General features: G+C 40.6%; 1 protein-coding gene across 1 annotated transcript; it reads right to left on the reverse strand.

Moving 5' to 3' along the window:
* Positions 1–1,502: 1,502 nt before the first annotated feature.
* ift46 (intraflagellar transport 46 homolog (Chlamydomonas)) lies at positions 1,503–18,393 on the reverse strand. Its single transcript, XM_046307356.1, has 12 exons — positions 18,240–18,393; positions 17,781–17,877; positions 17,466–17,539; positions 13,075–13,202; positions 6,578–6,652; positions 6,259–6,352; positions 5,953–6,081; positions 5,500–5,618; positions 5,093–5,159; positions 2,386–2,446; positions 2,130–2,215; positions 1,503–1,898 (listed from the first exon to the last, which is right to left on the reverse strand). The coding sequence occupies exons 1-12, from the start codon at positions 18,261–18,263 to the stop codon at positions 1,806–1,808; spliced, it is 1,047 nt and encodes a 348-aa protein (XP_046163312.1). The 5' UTR covers positions 18,264–18,393; the 3' UTR covers positions 1,503–1,805.
* Between the last annotated feature and the right edge of the window lie 197 nt (positions 18,394–18,590).

Below are 18,590 nucleotides of genomic sequence, written 5' to 3' on the forward strand. Positions count from 1 at the left end.
GTCTGAAACACAGGGTAGGCAATTTTGGGGCTTCACCATGTTCCATCGAAATGTACAGCTGTGTATCGTCCGCATAGCAGTGAAAGTTAACATTATGCTTCCGAATGACATCACCAAGAGGTCAAATATATAGTGAAAACAATAGTGGTCCTAAAACAGAACCCTGAGGAACACAGAAACGTACAATTGATTTGTCAGAGGAAAAACCATCCACAAACTGATATCTTTCCAACAGATAAGATCTAAATCAGGCCAGAACTTGTCCATGTAGGCCAATTAGGGTTTCAATCTCTCCAAAAGAATGTGGTAATCGATAGTGTCAAAAGCAGCACTAAGGTCAAGGAGCACGAGGACAGATGTAGACCCTTGGTCTGACACCATTAAAAGGTAATTTAGCACCTTCACGAGTACAGTCTCAGTGCTATGATGGGGTCTAAAACCAAACTGAAGCGTTTCATATACATTGTTTGTATTTTGGAAGGCGGTGACAACAGCCTTTTCTACGAATTGGAGATTCGATATTGGTCAATATTTTTGTCTTTATTCCTGCCACGTTTAGTGAGTTTGGTACACATCCGGTGGATTGGGAGCCGTTTATTATGTTCAACATAGGAGGGCCAAGCACAGGAAGCAGCTCTTTCAGTAGTTTAGTTGGAATATGGTCCAGTATGCAGTTTGAAGGTTTAGAGGCCATGATTATTTTCATGAATGTGTCAAGAGATATAGGATGATTGGAAAATTGGATAATCGAGCAGCAGTGAGGGCTCTTCGGTATTGCACAGTACTGTCTTTTCAAGCTAGTCGGAAGACTTCCAGTTTGGTATGGCACCATTTCCATTCAAATTATCTGGAAGCTTGCTTCAGGGCTTGGGTATTATCTGTGTACCAGGGAGCTGGTTTCTTATGACAAATGTTTTCTTTTTTTTAGCAGTACGACTGCATCTAGGGTATTACATTTAATTCCTCAGGTGGTTAACCAATTTTTGTACTCTGCCGTCCTTGGGTATGTGGATGGAGTCTGGAAGAGCATTTAGGAATCTTTGGGTTGTATGAGAATTTATAGCACAACTTTTGATGATTCTTGGTTGGGGTCTAAGCAGATTATTTGTTTGCGATTGCAAACGTAATAAAGTCACAACTGGCCTCATGGTGAAAATTCTTTGTGGTTTCCTTCCTCTCCGGCAACTGAGTTAGGAAGGCCACCTGTGTCTTTGTGGTGACTGGGTGTATTTACAGTATATACACCATCAAAAGTGTAATTAATAACTTCACCATGCTCAAAGGGATATTCAAGGTCTGCTTTTTTTTTATTACAATTTTTTTTACCAATAGGTGCCCTTCTTTTCAAGGTATTGGAAAACCTCCCTGGACTTTGTTGTTGAAACTGTTTTAAATATACTGTTTGACTGAGGGACCTTACAGATAATTGTATGTGTGTGGTACGGAGATAGGTAGCCGTTTAAAAATAGTGTTAAAAACTATTATTGTACACAGTGAATCCATGCAATTTATGGGACTTGTTAAGTCCATTTTTACTCCTGAACATATTTAGGCTTGTCATAACAAAGGGGTTGAATACTTAACACACCAAAGACTACTTGAAATATAAAACAATGCAATTTCTTCCACATAACAGTAAGTCTATCCTAGAAAAGCACTTTGTATAAAGTTAAGTGTATAAATATTTACAAACAGTTATATACATCTATGCATCCTTCTGTCCTCCTTTCCACAAAGTACAGTAATCAGAATGTGGACAATGAAGGCAACATGTCCTTGACTCAACAGGAGTCAGTTGTCTGTCCTCAGTCGAAGGCCAGTGTCTCTGGCTCTCCAGTGGCGGAGCGAGGAGCAGACAGAGTGCCTGACTTCTGACCCTCCGCTAAGGCTTTGAAATGCTGAAACAAGGAGATGTTTTTTAGTAAGGGAGGACTAAACATTATCATTGAAAAATAGCTAAATAAGTTACATTACTATGGACATTTCACCAAATTGTGCTATTTATAGTTTGTTTATGGCGCTGTTCTGCAAAATTGGCTTTATAATCATTTTGTCAGAATAAAACTATTGAAATGTCATCCCAATGGTCCCTGCCTAACTGAAAGTTAGGCGAGTAAATACTGTGGTACCTGTGAGTTTTTGAACTCAGAGTAAAGAGTGAACAGCACATGGAGTGAGTGAATCCGGCTCTTATAGATGGGGATGTCGAGGATGCCTTTGAGAGTGGAAAAAACAAGGGTTGTACTCAGTAAGGCATAACAAAAAAACTGAAATTGGCAGTTCATAGAGGAGTCCAGATTGTCCCACCCCATTTTATCCAAATGTGTTACACAAGCAGACAGACGTTGTTGAATGCATTGTGTGCAGAGAATTTGAAAAACTCACCACATATGACCTCAATATACTCGGTCAGATCACAATTGATATCGGCCGTTGGTAGACTAACCTAGAAAAAGGCGAGAAAGGGTTGCGGGAGAGGAGAAAACAGAAAACAGTTTTGACAATGGTTGGGCTTTTGCATTCTGTGCAAAGGGAAGGGAACACAGCAACTCATAAAGGACAGCAGAAGCTTTATTGTTAGACTGCTGCCCTATATACATAGACATTGAACGCTGGTCACAATAATAAAATGTTAACACTGATTTACCTACTTCATATGTATATACTGTATTCTAGTCAATGCTCATCCTATATAACTACTGCTGTACACACCTTTCTTTTCATATACTGTCTATACACACCATCATATACACTGTGTGTACAAAACATTAGGAACACCTGCACTTTCCAAGACATAGACTGACCAGGTGAATCCAGGTGGAAGCTATGATCCCTTATTGATGTCATTTGTTAAATCCACTTCAAATCAGTGTAGATGAAGAAGAGGAGACAGGGTAAAGAAAGATTTTTAAGTCGCGAGACACTTGAGGCATGGATTGTGTATGTGTGTTCAGAGGTTGAATGGGTAAGACAAAAGATTTAAGTGACTTTGGGCGTGCAAAATTATTCAGCCCCTTTCAGTGCAGCAAACTCTCTCCAGAAGTTCAGTGAAGATCTCTGAATGATCCAATGTTGACCTAAATGACTAATGATGATAAATACAATCCACCTGTGTGTAATCAAGTCTCCGTATAAATGCACCAGCACTGTGATAGTCTCAGAGGTCCGCTAAAAGCGCAGAGAGCATCATGAAGAACAAGGAACACACCAGGCAGGTCCGAGATACTGTTGTGAAGAAGTTTAAAGCCGGATTTAGATACAAAAAGATTTCCCAAGCTTTAAACATCCCAAGGAGCACTGTGCAAGCGATAATATTGAAATGGAAGGAGTATCAGACCACTGCAGGTCAGAGATACTGTTGTGAAGAAGTTTAAACGGATTTAGATACAAAAGATTTCCCAATCTGCAAGCGATAATATTGAAATGGAAGGAGTATCAGACCACTGCAAATCTACCAAGACCTGGCCGTCCCTCTAAACTTTCAGCTCATACAAGGAGAAGACTGATCAGAGATGCAGCCAAGAGGCCCATGATCACTCTGGATGAACTGCAGAGATCTACAGCTGAGGTGGGACACTCTGTCCATAGGACAACAATCAGTCGTATATTGCACAAATCTGGCCTTTATGGAAGAGTGGCAAGAAGAAAGCCATTTATTAAAGATATCCATAAAAAGTGTCGTTTAAAGTTTGCCACAAGCCACCTGGGAGACACACCAAACATGTGGAAGAAGGTGCTCTGGTCAGATGAAACCAAAATTGAACTTTTTGGCAACAATGCAAAACGTTATGTTTGGCGTAAAAGCAACACAGCTCATCACCCTGAACACACCATTCCCACTGTCAAACATGGTGGTGGCAGCATCATGGTTTGGGCCTGCTTTTCTTCAGCAGGGACAGGGAAGAATGGTTAAAATTGATGGGAAGATTGATGGAGCCAAATACAGGACCATTCTGGAAGAACCTGATGGAGTCTGCAAAAGACCTGAGACTGGGACAGAGATTTGTCTTCCAACAAGACAATGATCCAAAACATAAAGCAAAATCTACAATGGAATGGTTCAAAAATAAACATATCCAGGTGTTAGAATGTCCAAGTCAAAGTCCAGACCTGAATCCAATCGAGAATCTGTGGAAAGAACTGAAAACTGCTGTTCACAAATGCTCTCCATCCAACCTCACTGAGCTCGAGCTGTTTTGCAAGGAGGAATGGGAAAAAATTCAGTCTCTCGATGTGCAAAACTGATAGACACCCCAAGCAACTTACAGCTGTAATCACAGCAAAAGGTGGCGCTACAAAGTATTAACTTAAGGGGGCTGAATAATTTTGCACGCCCAATTTTTCAGTTTTTGATTTGTTATAAAAGTTTTAAATATCCAATAAATGTTGTTCCACTTCATGATTGTGTCCCACTTGTTGTTGATTCTTCACAAAAAAATACAGTTTTATATATTTTTGTTTGAAGCCTGAAATGTGGCAAAAGTTCGCAAAGTTCAAGGGGGCCGAATACTTTCGCAAGGCACTATATATATATAGCAAGTCAGTTAAGAACAAATTCTTATTTACAATGACGGCCTACCAGGGAACAGTGGGCTAACTGCCTTGTTCAGGGGCAGAACGATAGATTTTCACCTTGCCAGCTTGTGGATTCGATCCAGCAACCTTTCGGTTATTGGTCCAACGCTCTAACCACTAGACTACCTGCCACCCCTATATTCCAGACTTTGATATTGCTTGTTCTGATTTCGTAATTTCCTTATTTTTATTTCTTGAATTTGTGTGTATTGTTTTGTATTGTTCAGTAACACTGCACTGTTGGCGCTAGAAACATAAGCATTCCACTGCACCTGCGATAACATCTGCAAAATATGTGTACGTGACCAATAAAATAAAATCTGAGTATCCAAGGTGGGGTATGAAAATGAACCGTGGCCACAATGTGTCCAATTAAGGCTGCAATTACACAAGTCAACGCCAAAACAGGAAATGATAGACAGGAAGTAGCTAGCTAGCAGGTCAAATTGCTTGCTGTTTAAAATATCCATTGTTCCATAGATAGATGAGCAGATTCAGCTCAGGTTTGGTGACTAACCTTTCCAAGCAGCTCTTCAAATTCAGGTGGCCACTCCTGCATTAGAGTATCAATGTCTGGCATGGACCTGGAAAAATAGAATGTCACCCATCCTTTCATGCATATCAGTGGATACATTCCAAAGTCCATACTAGCACACCACATACATACATTCCTTCTTAGTAGTATGTACATTTGGCACAGAGTTTGGCACAGTGCCAGTGTCTATTTACCTTCACAGAAATCACAGAACTGACTTAGAATCAGATAATGGTCAGAGTCTGTGACAGTATCAGTACCAGTTCTAGCCAGTCCCAGATCTATTTGTGCTGTATAGCCAATTCTTATGGTCGTTGGCTACACAGCACAAACAGATCTGGGACCAGGCTAGGGCAGCACCAGTACTGTGAGGTAAAGTAAACATTTGCCTGGTGTAGTGGACGGTGGCTGGGGGTTTGGAGCGATGGAGCTCACTGATGCTCTCGATCCAATTCTCAATGGCTTTGGGGTTCTTCTCCGGGTTCTCCACACTTTTCACTTTCACCTCCTGTGCAGCACACGGAGAGAAGGGATCAATGAATTTGCAGTGTCTGTCTGTCTGTCTGTCTGTCTGTCTGTCTGTCTGTCTGTCTGTCTGTCTGTCTGTCTGTCTGTCTGTCTGTCTGTCTGTCTGTCTGTCTGTCTGTCTGTCTGTCTGTCTGTCTGTCTGTCTGTCTGTCTGTCTGTCTGTCTGTCTGTCTGTCTGTCTGTCTGTCTGTCTGTCTGTCTGTCTGTCTGTCTGTCTGAAAGCAGTACCCATAGTTATGTGCACAGTCTGATGTAAATTGTGCCCGACTGTGGGGGATTTATAAACCGCACTGTGTTATACTTGTTGTACTTACAGCAATGTTGTGCTGCTTGCTGTTCTCAGAGAGCCACAGTGACAGGACAGTGGGGTCTGACTGCTTGGTGCAGGGCTCATCCAGGACCAACAGCCCCAGGTTGTCTGCTTTGCCATCGGGACGTGGGACCTGAGGTTACAATGGAACAAAGTCATTGACAGTAGCCCAGCTCGGAGAACTTATTATTAAGTTTACACAAAATTGGACATTTCACCAGTGTGATTCCATCAAGCAGGGAAGAAAAGAATTGGCACCATAAAATAAAGATGAAGCTAAGAGAAAATGTGTTTGCTTGGTAATGCTCACTTTAAGGAAGGCATCAATGTCTCCCACTGCTGGGATGAAGTCGGGTATAAAGGGTTTAAGCTTGTGGTCTAGTTCAATGGTCTGAGGAGTATACCTGCAGATTCACAAACAATGTTACTAAAAAAATATATGTATATATTTATATATTTTAGTATATATAATAATATTTTAGTATATATATAATAATTCAGCGGAATTCTGGCTTGGAGCAGGGGCTGGTTTTCAGCCTGTGTAGAAATGTCAATAAGTGACATATTCAGCTTGGTCAGCTGTAAATAAACACACACAGCTCTGTTGCTGAGCTGCAGGCGCCACTCACCGGGTAATGTACTGAAACAGCTCTTTGATCTCTGCAGTGACAGGAAGGTGGTCGTAGTCTGCCGGGTCATATGCCCTGCAAAGAAAAGCATCAGATTTGGGATGTTCGTCTGTTTACAATTAAAATTAACTACAGTGCTGTGAAAAAGTACTTGTCCATTTTCTGATTTTCTCTATTTTTGCATATTTTTAAACTGAATGTTATCAGATCAACTAAAACATAATATTAGATCAAGGGAACCTGAGTGAACAAATAACACAAAATGTTGATACTTATTTCAATTATTTAATTAACAACTTTATTCAAAACCCAATGCCCCTGTGTGAAAAAGTGACTGTCACCTTTAACTGCAATGACCGGAACCAAACGCTTCCTGTAGTTGTTGATTGGTCTCTCACGTCACTGAATGAATTTTGTCCCACTTTTCCATGCAAAAATGCTTTAACTCAGCGGCAATAGTTGGTTTTCGAGAATTAACTCCTTGTTTCAGGTCCTACCACAACATCTCAATCAGGTTGAGGTCTGGACTTTGACTAAGCCAGTCGTAAACAATTTTTGTTGTTGTTGCTTTTCAGCCATTCTGATGTAGACTTGCTTGTGTGTTTTAGACTATTATCTTTCTGCATGACCCAGTTGTGCTTCAGCTCACAGACAGATGGCCTTTCATTCTCCTGTAGAATTCTCTGATACAGAGCAGAATTATGGTTCCTTCAATGATGGCAAGTTATCCAGGTCCTGAGGCAGCAAAACATACCCAAACCGTCACACTACCACCATCATGCTGAACAGTTGGTATGAGGTTCTTCCTGTGGAATGCAGTGTTTGGTGCCTTAGGACCTGGAGCACTTGCCATCATTGAAGGAACTATGGATACTGCCCTCTATTAGTACGTTTACATGCACACTAATAATTCGATATTAAATGGACTATGGCTTTAAGCCGAATACGGCATTAGTCATGTAAACACCTTACTCTGCTTATCTTAAATCAGTGTACGGTCATAATCGAAGTAAGCATACGCCGATTAAAACAACAGGTTTTCTGAGCAATCGTTCAAATGATCAGGACATGTTAATGCCTTAAATTAGAATTACAGTGGTGTATTACATTTACATTTTACATTTAAGTCATTTAGCAGACGCTCTTATCCAGAGCGACTTACAAATTGGTGCATTCACCTTATGAGATCCAGTGGAACAGTCACTTTACAATAGTGCATCTAAATCTTAAAGGGGGGGGATACTTATCCTATCCTAGGTATTCCTTAAAGAGGTGGGGTTTCAGGTGTCTCCGGAAGGTGGTGATTGACTCCGCTGTCCTGGCGTCGTGAGGGAGTTTGTTCCACCATTGGGGGGCCAGAGCAGCGAACAGCTTTGACTGGGCTGGTATTAGATCTGTGCATGTGCTAGCACTAGCAGCTCAAGCTTCCTTTTTTGCCGAAGTCAAAATTAGTTTTGGAAAAACTAAAAGTATGCATCTTAAAAATGGTTTTCCCATACAAACTTACAAATGTCCGAACTCAGAATCAAATAGGCATCACAACAATAACATGGCCGCTGTGGTGGAACAGTTATTTTGATTGACGATTTTCTGCAAGGTAGACTGATTTCAGATGTGTCCATGTAAACAGGCTTATTAGGGAAATCATTCTTCTTGCAAAGCATGTAAACGTTTTAAACAAACTATTATATTAAAATCATATTATTGTGTGCATGTAACAGTCAGGCCATCCGTTCGTGAGCTGAAGTTGAAGCGCAGATGGTTCATGCAGAAAGACAATGATCCAAAACACAAACAAGTCTAGTGCGGACCCATCACACCTTTTTGCTCACATCAGAAGGTTTGAAACAAAGAATGGCTGCAACAAATGTAAAGTTTTCGAATGGCCTAGTCAAAACCAGACCTAAACCCAATTTAGGTGGAGGGACCTGAAACAAGCAGTTCATGCTCCAAAACCCACAAATGTCACTAAGTTAAAGCAGTTATGCATAGAAAAGTGGGATAGAATTCCTTCAAAGCGATGTGACACTGAAAAACAACTACAGGAAGCGTTTGGTTACTGTCATTGCAGATAAAAAGGTGGCACAACCAGTTATTGAGTGTTAGGGGGCAATTCTTTTTTCAGATAGGGGCATTAGGTGTTGCATAACTTTGTTTATTAAATAAGTGAAATAAGTATGACAAATGATTTGATATTTATTCACTCTGTTTCCCTTGATCTAATTTTAGGTTTAGGTTGAAGAACTGTTAACATTCAAAAATATACAAAAATAGAAAAAAATCATTAAGGGGGCAGATACTCACTTACTGTGCTGTGAAAAAGTATGGGATGAAACAATCTTTCTGTGATAAATGTTGAACACAGGACTGAGGGAGTTTTTCAGGTTAAAACAAAAATCACAGAATGGAACAAAGCAATGGCAAAATCCTAGAGGAAAACCTGGTTGTCTGATTTCCACCAGACACTGAGATGAATTCACCTTTCAGCAGGACAATAACCTAAAACACAAGGCCAAATCTACAATGGAGTTTCTTACCAAGAAGACAGTGAATGTTCCTGAGTGGCCGAGTTAGTTTTGACTTAAATCTAAGACCTGAAAATGGTTGTCTAACAATGATCGACAACCAATATGACAGAGCTTGAAGAACTTTGAAAATAATAAATGGGCAAATATTGCACAAACCAGGTGTGAAAAGCTCTTAAGAGACCTACCCAGAAAGACGCTGCCAAAGTTGCTTCTATAAAGTATTGACTCAGGGGTGTAAATACATATGTAAATGAGATTTGTCATTATGCGTCAGTGTGTAGATGGGTGAGAAAAACAAATCTATTTAATCAATGTTTAATTCAGGCTGTAACACAACAAAATGTGGAATAAGTCAAGTGGTATAAATACTTTCTGAAGACACTGTAGCTGCATAAAGCATTTTGTGAAATTATCCTCCATTCAGATTTGTTCCTATTAGAAAATATGACTTTTCCCCGTACCTGGCCTCAATAGAACTGCCACTTATTCAATTCTAAAACTGACCTGCACGTATAGCTCGGATCATCTTCTGTTGTCTTCTCCCTATCGAGATACTTAACCATTTCTGGCCCTGGCTGTCTGCTCACAAAATGTACATGGTTATTATTATGAGCATATAGGACCTTCATGTAACAACTCAAAGACCTCTCTCCTCACCTCCTTCTTAACCCGCATAGGGGGAGAAGATCCAAAGTCCCTCCAATCGGACCTTCTCCTCCAATGTGTTTTAAGATACTCAAATATCTCTGACTCTGGCTGCCTGCTCACAAAATGAACACAGTTATGATGAGCATATAAGACCTTCATTTGACAACTCAAAGATGTTCATGCCAAGTTTGAGGCCCTAAACACTGGCATCAAAACATTTTGTGGGTCCATCTACTTTGGATCCAATGAGCTGAGGATTTAAAAACTTTGTGTCCAACTTACTAAGATGGTATAATGGTGTGTGTGAAAAAAATATATATATCGTTGATCAACATTTTAAGCTAAACATTCTGATCTGTCGCATGAGCCTCATTGCTTTTAGAGCGTTTTCTGCATGTAGCCTATAGGCCTAGGCTATTATATAAAATAGGCCATTTCATTCTCGCACAGAACAACATACTTTTCTACTATGGGGTGAGGTAGATTGACATACATACTTTTCTACTATGGGGGATAGTAGATTGGCATAGGCTAGTGATTCACTGTTCGTTACTCGCCTTGATGGCTGAGGAAAAGTAAATGTGGACAGTTATTTTAACATAAGCGGCACTTGAGTTTCAAGTTTGGGGAAGCTATTCTTACCATAAAAAAATGCACCTTTATAATAAACCATTCCATGCATCCTCACATTTGCAGACTTTCTACTATAACTCAATCTCTGTTCGCAAAAAAGACTGTTCAATGCGGCACATAGTGGTGTAGAGTTGGCCTAGGCTATTTCACAGGAAAATGTGTGCCTTTCATAAACACATTTCATGCAATTCTACTACATTTTCTATGACTGGAGACATTAGCAGAAACCTTTTTTAATATGACAAAAATTCAGTGGTGGAAAAAGTGTGCAATTTGTCATACTTCAGTAAAAGTAAAGATACCTTAACAGAAAATGACTAAAGTGAAAGTCACCCAGTAAAATACTACTAGAGTAAAAGTCTAAAAGTATTTAGTTTTAAATATACTTAAGTATATTTTTAAAATTAGATTTACCTTTGATACTTAAGTATCAAAAGTAAAAGTATAAATAATTTCAAATGACTTCGATTCGGCAATCCAAAGCAGGACAATTTCCTTTTTTAAATGTTTATGTTGATTTACTGATAATCAAGGGCACACTCCAACATTAAGACATAATTTACAAATGAAGCACATATTTAGTGAGTTCGCTAGATCAGAGGTAGTAGGGATGGCCAGGGATGTTCTCTTGATAAGTCTGTGAATTTAACAATTTTCATGTCCTGTTAAGCATTCAAAATGTAATGACTACTTTTGGGTGTCAGGGAAAATGTATGAAGTAAAGGGGAGAAACAAATACAATGACATCCATTTAACCTGAAGGAAGAAGAATTATTGTCCAAAAACACACGAAAGTGGCACTGACCCAATGATAAAGACAGTGAATATCCACACTCACCGTGGATATGGCTGGTGTTCTCCGCTGATGCCAATAAGATAGCCTTTCGCTCAAATAAGTTGAGAATTGTCATAATTAAAAGAAAGATTGAAGTCTTTTCATTGTCTTCCATTTAGGCCTACAGCAATAGCCATTTTGCTTTCCCAACTGCTTTTCTGTGATATTTTTTGACATTTTTTAGAAACTATTGCGATATGCCCGGCTGGGTCTCTGCTTTTCACTAATAGTTGAAACTAAACAATAATTTATTTGATATTTGCCACTCACTCTTGCACAAATTGCAGGCCCTTCCGACTGTAGGCTATGCGATTTAAAACAAACCACATCTTTTTGGTGTAGTAACCCATTTTGAATGATTTTACTTATTTCAGTATAGACAGGAGTAAGCTATATACATTTGGCAATTTAAATCCATTTACTTTAGGGAAAGACTAGCTTCCCCTAACCTAATGCACGCACAGCCTTTGTATTCTAACATCTTCAAAATGCTCATCGGCAAGAATGACATTGCATTGGTGTTGCATGTTTTGTTAAGATTAATTACCATAAACTAAATGTGATTTCTGGCCTTCTGAGTACCTTGGCTGGATGCCCTAAACAGGTTGTGCAACCAATGCATATGGATCTGGTAAATTTCTTAAATGCGTGGAAAAAATGTAAATGATGCCAGTCAAATGTCCTGCGCCACATTTTCCTAATGGAAACCCTGGTGTGTGTGTGTGTGTGTACAGAGTTCTGTACATAGAGGCATTTTTTGTCTACTAGCAAACGTCACATTTGAGTGATGCGCATGCATACTCGCAACAAACAGCTTTGTAGCAGATAACTAGCTACAGTATACACTGATGTTGGGACCATGACAAACCTAGCAGTGAGTGACCATGAAAACACGTTTGACCCAAGTTAACAATTGAAAGGCAATGCTGCCAAATACTAATTGAGTGTATGCAAACCTCTGACCCACTGGGAATGTGATGAAAAAAATACAAGCTGAAATAAATCACTCCACTATTATTCTGACATTTCACATTCTTAAAATAAAGTGGTGATCCTAACTGACCCAAGACAGGACATTTTTACTAGGATTAAATGTCAGGAATTGTGAAAAACGGAGTTTAAATGTATTTGGCTAAGGCGTATGTAAACTTCCGACTTCAACTGTGTGCGTATATATATATATATATATATCTTCATTCATTCCTACTTAGATTTGTGTGTATTGGGTATATGTTGTGTAATTTGTTAGATATTACTGCACTGTTGGAGCTAGAAGCACAAGCATTTTTCTGCACCAGCAATAACATCTGCTAATCACGTGTATGTGACCAATACAATTTCATTGATCAGCTTCTTAATATGCCACACCTGTCACGTCAGGTGGATGGATTATCTTGGCAAAGGAGAAATTATCACTAAAAGGGATGTAAACAAATCTGTGAACACAATTTGAGATAAGTATGCTTTTTGTGCATATGAAACATTTCGGGGATATTTTATTTCAGCTCATGAAACCAACACTTTACATTTTGCGTTTATATTTTTGCTCAGTATATATTATTTGTCCGGTTCTATTTGTGATCATTTACCTTGCCTCAATGGCTTGCTAGCTTATTAGGTAATCAATCCTCCGATGAAATCTGCGATGTTGTAGTAGACGATAACCATCTGATTACTTGTTTGCTGACTTGCATGAGCTGCATCTAAAGTTGAATGTGATCATACTCACTTCCATGTAAACAAACCAGATTCTGATTCGGAACTGCGCACATAACTATTCATGACGGGATCATATATCAGTATATGTGTCTATAACCTATTCCGTGTGTGCACTGAGATTTGACTGCACTCACCCTTCCGGGGCGGATCCCGGCTCACCCTCCTCTTCATCAGACTCAGTCTCATCCGAATCATCATCTTCCTCCTCTTCTTCCTCATTCTCACTCAAGCCAGGCTGGCCGTTCCTTTGCTCCTTTTTTGGCTGTCGTCGGTAGAACACAAAAGATTGTCATAAAATATCTACCTGAATGTGTTGGAATAGATACCTCTAGCTAGCTAATATACTTGGTCTGTCACCACCAGTCCAATTCATGATATATTTAAGCAGTAAGGATCGAGCGGGTGTGGTATATGGCCAATATATCACAGCTAAGGGCTGTTCTTATGTGCAACGCAGAGTACCTGGATACAGTCCTTAGCCTTGGTATATTGGCCATATACCATCAACCCCAGAGGTGCCTTATTGCTATAATAAACTGGTTACCAACATAATTAGAACAGTAAACGGTTGGATATACCACAGCTTTCAGCCAATCAGCTTTCAGGCCTCGAACCACCCAGTTCATAACAATTCTTATACCATGGCATTGTTGAATACTCGTTTCTGATTGGCTTGAAGGGCATTATAGCATATGCATCATTGTCTCTCACTCACAGTATATAATCAGCATGGTAGAATTCAATGACTATAGTTCAGTCTTACATGTTCTACAGTACCAGTCAAAAGTTGACACACCAACTCTTTCCAGGGTTTTCTTTATTTTTTTACTATTTTCTACATTGTAGAATAATAGTGAAGTAATCAAAACTATGAAATAACACATGGAATTATTATGTAGTATCCAAAAGAGTGTTAAACAAATCAAAATACATTTTATATTTCAGATTCTTCCGATGGTGCTTTTCTGGTGGCACTGTCAGTGATTTATTTATAATTGAAGGCACACAGCCTTCTGCAGCGACGCTTAGTGGGACTATCATTTGTTTTTCAACAGGACAATGACCCAACACACCTCTAGACAGTGTAAGAGCTATTTGCACAAGAAGGAGAGTGATGGAGTGCTGCATCAGATGATCTGGCCTCCACAATCAACCGACCTCAACCCAATTGAGATGGTTTGGGATGAGTTGAACCACAGAGTGAACGAAAAGCAGCCAACAAGTGCTCAGCATATGTGGAAACTCCTTCAAGACTGTTGGAAAAATATTACAGGTGAAGCTGGTTGAGAGAATCCCAAGAGTGTGCAAAGCTCTCATCAAGGCAAAGGACGGCTACTTTGATGAATCTCAAATATATTTGGATTTGTTTGACAGTTTTTTGGTTACTACATGATTCCATTTGTGTTATTTCATAGTTTGGATGTCTTCACTATTATTCTAAATTCAGCAAAAAAACGAAACATCCTTTTTTCAGGACCCTTTCTTTCAAAGAATTCGTAAAAATCCCAAAACTTCACAGATCTTCATTGTAAAGGGTTTAGACACTGTTTTCCATGCTTGTTCAATGAACCATAAACAATTAACTCTGAAAAACACCAAAAGAAAGATGCCCAGGGTCCCTGCTCATCTGCGTGAACGTGCCTTAGGCATGCTGCAAGGAGGCATGAAGACTGCAGATGTGGCCAGGGCAATAAATTGCCATGTCCGTACTGTGAGACGCCTAAGACAGCGCTACAGGGAGACAGGATGGACAGCTGATCGTCCTCGCAGTGGCAGACCACGAGTAACAACACTTGCACAGGATTGGTACATCTGAACATTACACCTGCGGGACAGGTATAAGATGGCAACAACAACTGCCCAAGTTACACCAGGAACCCCCAACCCTCCATCAGTGCTCAGACTGTCCGCAATAGGCTGAGAGAGGCTGGACTGAGGGATTGTAGGCTTGTAAGGCAGGTCCTCACCAGACATCCCCGGCAACAACATCGCCTATGAGCACAAACCCACCGTCGCTGGACCAGACAGGACTGGCAAAAAGTGCTCTTCACTGACGCGTCACGGTTTTGCCTCACCAGGGGTGATGGTCGGATTCGCGTTTATCATCGAAGGAATGAGCGTTACACCGAGGACTGTAATCTTTAGCGGGATTGATTTGGAGGTGGAGGTTCCGTCATGGTCTGGGGCGGTGTGTCACAGCATCATCAGACTGAACTTGCTGTCAATGCAGGCAATCTCCCTCATGTGGTACCTTTCCTGCATGCTCATCCTGACATGACCCTCCAGCCGTACAATGCCACCAGCCATACTGCTCATTCTATGTGTGATTTCCTGCAAGACAGGAATGTCAGTGTTCTGCCATGGCCAGCGAAGAGCCCCGATCTCAATCCCATTGAGCACGTCTAGGACCTGTTGGATCGGAGGGTGAAGGCTAGGGCCATTCCCCCCAGAAATGTCTGGGAACTTGCAGGTGCCTTGGTGGGAGAGTGGGCTAACATTTCACAGCAAGAACTGGCAAATCTGGTGCAGTCCATGAGGAGGAGATGCACTGCAGTACTTAATGCAGCTGGTGCCCACACCAGATGCTGACTGTTACTTTTGACCCCCCCTTTGTTCAGGGACATATTATTCAATGTCTGTTAGTCACATGTCTTTGGAACATGTTCAGTTTACATCTCAGTTGTTGAATCTTTTTATGTTCTTACGTGTTAAGTTTGATGAAAATAAACGCAGTTGACAGTGAGAGGACGTTTATTTTTTTGCTGAGTTTACAATGTAGAAAATAGTAAAAATAAAGAAAAACCCTTGAATGAGTAGGTGTGTCCAAACTTTTGACTGGTACTGTATGTTTGAGCTGCCTTTGAAAGCAAAAGTCCAATTGAAAACATGGTTGAATTTGATTTTCATAATAGCAAGCTAGGACCAATGGGCTCTCCAGAAGATGGTGCAGTCTGCCCAACGCATCACCGGGGGCACACCGCCTGCCCTCCAGGACACCTACATCACCCGATATCACAGGAAGGCCAAAAAGATCATCAAGGACATCAACAAAGCATCCTTCACTCATGCTGCCAAACATACCCTCGTAAAACTGACCATCCTACCGATCCTCGACTTCAGCGATGTCATCTACAAAATACCCTCCAACACTCTACTCGACAAATTGGATGCAGTCTATCACAGTGCCATCCGTTTTGTCACCACTGCGACCTGTACCGCCTCTCCTTCCAGTTCTCTGCTGCCAATGACTGGAACGAACTGCAAAAATCTCTGAAGCTGGAGACTTACCTCCCTCACTAGCTTTAAGCATCAGCTGTCAGAGCAGCTCACAGATCAATGCACCTGTACATAGCTCATCTGTAAATAGCCCACCCAACCTACCTCATCCCCATACTGTATTTATTTATCTTGATCCTTTGCACCCCAGTATCTCTACTTGCACATTCATCTTCTGCACACCCTACCTTTCCAGTGTTTAATTGCTATATTGTAATTACTTCGCTACCATGGCCTATTGATTGCCTTACCGCTCTTATCCTACCTCATTTGCACAAGCTGTATATAGATCTTTCTACTGTATTATTTATTGTATGTTTGTTTATTCCATGTGTAACTCTGTTGTATGTGTTGAACTGCTTTGCTTTATCTTGGCCAGGTCGCAGTTGCAAATGAGAAACTGTTCTCAACTAGCCTACCTGGTTGATAAATAAAGGTGAAATAAAAAATGTTTTAAAAAAAACACTCGAGCCATGGGCCTATTCACCCTGCTACCCTCCAGAAGGAGAGGTCAGTACAGGTGCATCAAACCTGGGACCGGGAGACTGAAAAACTGCTTCTATCTCAAGGTCATCAGACTGTTAAATAGCCATCACTAGCCGGCTACCACCTGGTTACTCAACCCTGCACCTTAGAGGCTGCTGCCCCATATGCATAGACATGGAATCACTGGGCACCTTAATAATGGAACACTAGTCACTGTAATCATGTTTACATACTGCTTTACTCATTTCATATGTATATACTGTATTATATTCTACTGTATTTTAGTCAATGCCACTCCAACATATATTTCTTAATTACATTATTTTACTTTTAGATATGTGTGTTGTTGTGGATTGTTAGATACTACTGCACTGTTGGAGCTAGGAAGACAAGCATTTCGCCACACCTGCAATAACATATGCTAAATACGTGTATGTGACCAATAACATTTTATTTGATGGTTTGATTAGCTAAACTAACACGTCTATTTGTTTGGTTACCAGGGCAACTACTGTAGCTATCTAGTAAACTTGCTAGCTAATTCAGTGGCTGTTGATGACATTTCGTGCATCAAATGTGTTAAATTATAGCCATAGCATAAATGGGATAATCAGCTCGGGCTCTATGCGTTCTCCAGAATATAATGTTACTGCGTGGGAGGTCAGTTCCACTCTGCTTGCGCGTCATGGAACACACCTTCCACGTCATCCATTATTTTCTATAGAACGCGTAGCCCCTTGTTGATTGTCCCTTACATAATCACCTTTACATCGTCGTCAAATTCATCACTGCTGTTGTTCGCCATTTCATACAGCGGTCTGTTCTTTTTCCTTGAGACTTGTAAAGGGGAGAAAGTTGATGTTAGCGATGAGGGGGTACAGTCGCAGCAGGGGTTGAACCAGCAGCAACCCTGTGCTTATGGTGAGAGTGCACTACCACCTGACTGTGCCATAATAAGAGGTCCAGATATATTGGTAGAGGCCATAATGAACTCATATCGGGGTTAGGGTTGATATAGGGTCTAATAAATAGCATCACGCAATTTTCTTCTGAATTGCATGAAATACACTTTTAGTACCTGGTCTTCGTGGAGTCGGTGTGTACACACTAGCGATTTCCTCGTAGTCGTTCACCTCCAGGCTCTCGTCATAGGGCTGGTTAGTTATGAGCTTAGTCTGAAGATGCGACAAATCACTTAATGACTTAACAACATGCAAACTATCCGAATGTAACATTACTGTTAAGGAATGTAGTAGGCTACATGCAAACTAGCTGGGCACGTTGGGTAGCTGGATAGCTAGCTAGCCAGTTAGCTAATGTGAGTTGTTGGCAGTACTTGTTGACAAGGCCACAGGAATCTCATTTAAATAAACCCTGTTAGCTAGCTAACGTTGGCTAGCTAGCGTTGCCATAAAAGTTGGATACATGAGCAAAACTAGCATAAAAGGAGGAATGCATGAAATACCAATTATGTACAGAATGTAGTGTGAACAATTATTTCGTGAATTTGTGAAAGTTAATCTGAGTTTTTGGTTACCTTCTGTTTCTCTGCTCTATCCATGAAAGCCAGTATACCGTCACCAAGGGATACCAAGTCTCGCGATGCCACCCTTTGTTGGCTCTCTTGGAGAGAGGTTAGAAATGGGAAATGGTACCACAAATTGTATACAAATCTTAGCACTACCACAGGAGGTTGGTGGCTCGTGGTAATGGCTGGAGCAGTATGAGTGGAATGGTATCAAACACATAGATCCATGTGTTTGATGCTATTCCATACTCTCCATTCTAGCTATTATGAGCCGTCCTCCCCTCAGCAGCCTCCACTGAGATGTACCATACATTGGTTAATAAAACAAACGGTCACACAATGATTACACAGACCATTGAC

The sequence above is a fragment of the Oncorhynchus gorbuscha genome, linkage group LG16 (genome assembly GCF_021184085.1).
Source record: "Oncorhynchus gorbuscha isolate QuinsamMale2020 ecotype Even-year linkage group LG16, OgorEven_v1.0, whole genome shotgun sequence".
Lineage (NCBI taxonomy): Eukaryota > Metazoa > Chordata > Actinopteri > Salmoniformes > Salmonidae > Oncorhynchus > Oncorhynchus gorbuscha.

What these genes read in the sequence shown, in the direction of transcription:
- ift46 (XM_046307356.1), bottom strand. Translation starts at nt 18,263, where the DNA reads ATGGATAGAGCAGAGAAACAGAAG. An exon ending in AATTTGACGACGATGTAAAG is followed by an intron (nt 13,203 to 17,465) that starts GTGATTATGTAA and finishes TACCGACGACAG; the next exon opens with CCAAAAAAGGAGCAAAGGAA. An exon ending in GCCACCGTCCACTACACCAG is followed by an intron (nt 5,160 to 5,499) that starts GCAAATGTTTAC and finishes CTATTTTTCCAG; the next exon opens with GTCCATGCCAGACATTGATA.